This window comes from Octopus bimaculoides, chromosome 18, assembly GCF_001194135.2.
Source record: "Octopus bimaculoides isolate UCB-OBI-ISO-001 chromosome 18, ASM119413v2, whole genome shotgun sequence".
NCBI lineage: Eukaryota > Metazoa > Mollusca > Cephalopoda > Octopoda > Octopodidae > Octopus > Octopus bimaculoides.
Genome location: NC_068998.1, coordinates 49,203,859 through 49,204,313, shown reverse-complemented (window position 1 = coordinate 49,204,313; position 455 = coordinate 49,203,859). Strand labels below are relative to the sequence as shown.

General features: G+C 25.5%; 1 protein-coding gene and 1 long non-coding RNA gene across 4 annotated transcripts in view; one reads left to right on the top strand and one right to left on the bottom strand.

The window, feature by feature from the left end:
- Window positions 1-455, top strand: part of LOC128249828 (uncharacterized) — a 25,565-nt gene that overhangs the window by 3,642 nt on the left and 21,468 nt on the right. The window lies entirely within an intron of this gene.
- Window positions 1-455, bottom strand: part of LOC128249826 (uncharacterized) — a 12,915-nt gene that overhangs the window by 3,171 nt on the left and 9,289 nt on the right. Inside the window, exon 1 of one of the 3 annotated variants that reach the window (XM_052974369.1) lies at window positions 118-235. The exons of the other annotated variants lie outside the window; for them this stretch is intronic. Within the exon in view, the coding sequence (XP_052830329.1) occupies window positions 118-154 (37 nt within the window). The 5' untranslated portion in view covers window positions 155-235. Of the gene's footprint in view, window positions 1-117; window positions 236-455 lie in introns of those variants that run through there. 3 annotated transcript variants of the gene reach the window in all.

The window sequence follows — 455 nt, the reverse complement described above, 5'->3', positions numbered from 1 at the left end:
TATATATATATATATATATTTATATATATATATATATATATATCTGTGTGTGTGTATGTATATAACACTCGCAACTAGATATCAAAATTCAGAAATATCTATCATTTCGCTACTTACGGAAAACAACAAAGAAAATAAATATGGAATATTTCATTGTCTATTTTCGTGTTGGACTCAATGCTTGCACAATCTCTGACGAAATAATGTGGCAAATTATTTTATAATTATGATGTAACATGTGTTTGAACCGTGCAACAAAACTAATAAATTGGATTTATGACGTTGTTTTTTAATATTTCCGAAATATTTATTGATTTCGAGAAAATTGTTTATATTATTACATACGTTTGATGAATTGTTTACAAGTTAAAAGTAACTGTCTTCATTTTGCCCGTAAATTTTTACGCTTCGAAAGTTTGAAAAGACAAATTTTTTTGCGCACTTATAAACAACTA